Genomic DNA, 939 nt, shown 5'->3' on the forward strand with positions numbered 1-939 from the left:
AAGAGAGAGAGACAGAGAGAAAGGGAATATTGCTTTAGAAAATGTATGGAGCAGTAAGTTCATTTTTTTAACTTAAGTAAATTAGATTTTTTCTGTCCAAACAACTTTAGTGACTTGGCTATTTCACCACTATTTTTTTTTTAATTTAAGTTAGGCTTATCTTGGAATTCTAATCAGTCCTTACTTACTGTTCTCACAAATACTGCAGAATTTTAGATTTTTGTGAAGTATGTGTACACAAATAAGTAATTCATTAAAGTTTAATTGGTTGATTTTTCTCTGTTCCAGTAAAAGCGATACATCTATCTATCTAGGGAAAAGGATTGGGTAAAAGTAAAGAAAAGTGGAATAAAAACCACCATCAAACTGGGACTTGAAAATTACTTGAAAGTAAATTTATTTTTGCAAAGCACGTCAGATAATTTTTCAATAATCTGAGAAATACAGATATTGACATAAAGCTAAAATAATGCAAATCCAAGGCCTGAAGTTGATGAGAAGCAAACCTGCATGTTTATTCAATTGATGGGGCTGCAAAAAGGAAAGGCAAGAGAGTGGAGGAGGTAAAACACCAGGCTGCAATGGGTCCTTCGCCCACTAATTCCTTCAGTGCTGCTCCTGGTCCAGGTCAGCAGCAGCCCTCTCTGGAGCAGCAGCCAGAACCCCCAGACTGCTGGCTGCTGCCACTGCCACAGCAATCGGAGCTCTGGGGTCTGTGGCAGTGGGGCCTGCAGCGTCTGTGGTGGCTCAGGCAGCAGCCACCTCCCCCAGAGCTGCAGCAGCCCCCAGAGCTGGAGCCACAGCAAGAAGGGATTGGAGGTGGGCATAGGGATGCACACTTTTGGGGGCATTTGAGGGGACACTTGGGGATAGGACACTTGGGAGGGGGCTGGCACTGCTGGCAGGACATCTTGGTGGGATTTCAATAAACCTGAATGA

At 43.1% G+C, this 939-nt stretch overlaps 1 protein-coding gene across 1 annotated transcript; it reads right to left on the bottom strand.

Annotated features, from left to right (window-relative positions):
- Nucleotides 1–569: 569 nt before the first annotated feature.
- On the bottom strand, nucleotides 570–939 carry LOC105497895 (late cornified envelope 4A). Its single transcript, XM_011769418.2, has one exon. It carries the CDS (start codon nucleotides 908–910, stop codon nucleotides 629–631), a length of 282 nt encoding a protein of 93 aa, XP_011767720.2. The 5' UTR covers nucleotides 911–939; the 3' UTR covers nucleotides 570–628.

The sequence above is a fragment of the Macaca nemestrina genome, chromosome 1, assembly GCF_043159975.1.
Source record: "Macaca nemestrina isolate mMacNem1 chromosome 1, mMacNem.hap1, whole genome shotgun sequence".
NCBI classification, from domain to species: Eukaryota; Metazoa; Chordata; class Mammalia; order Primates; family Cercopithecidae; genus Macaca; species Macaca nemestrina.

Coding starts and splice junctions, on each gene's coding strand:
- LOC105497895 (XM_011769418.2), bottom strand. CDS start 910: ATGTCCTGCCAGCAGTGCCAGCCCCCTCCCAAGTGTCCTATCCCCAAG.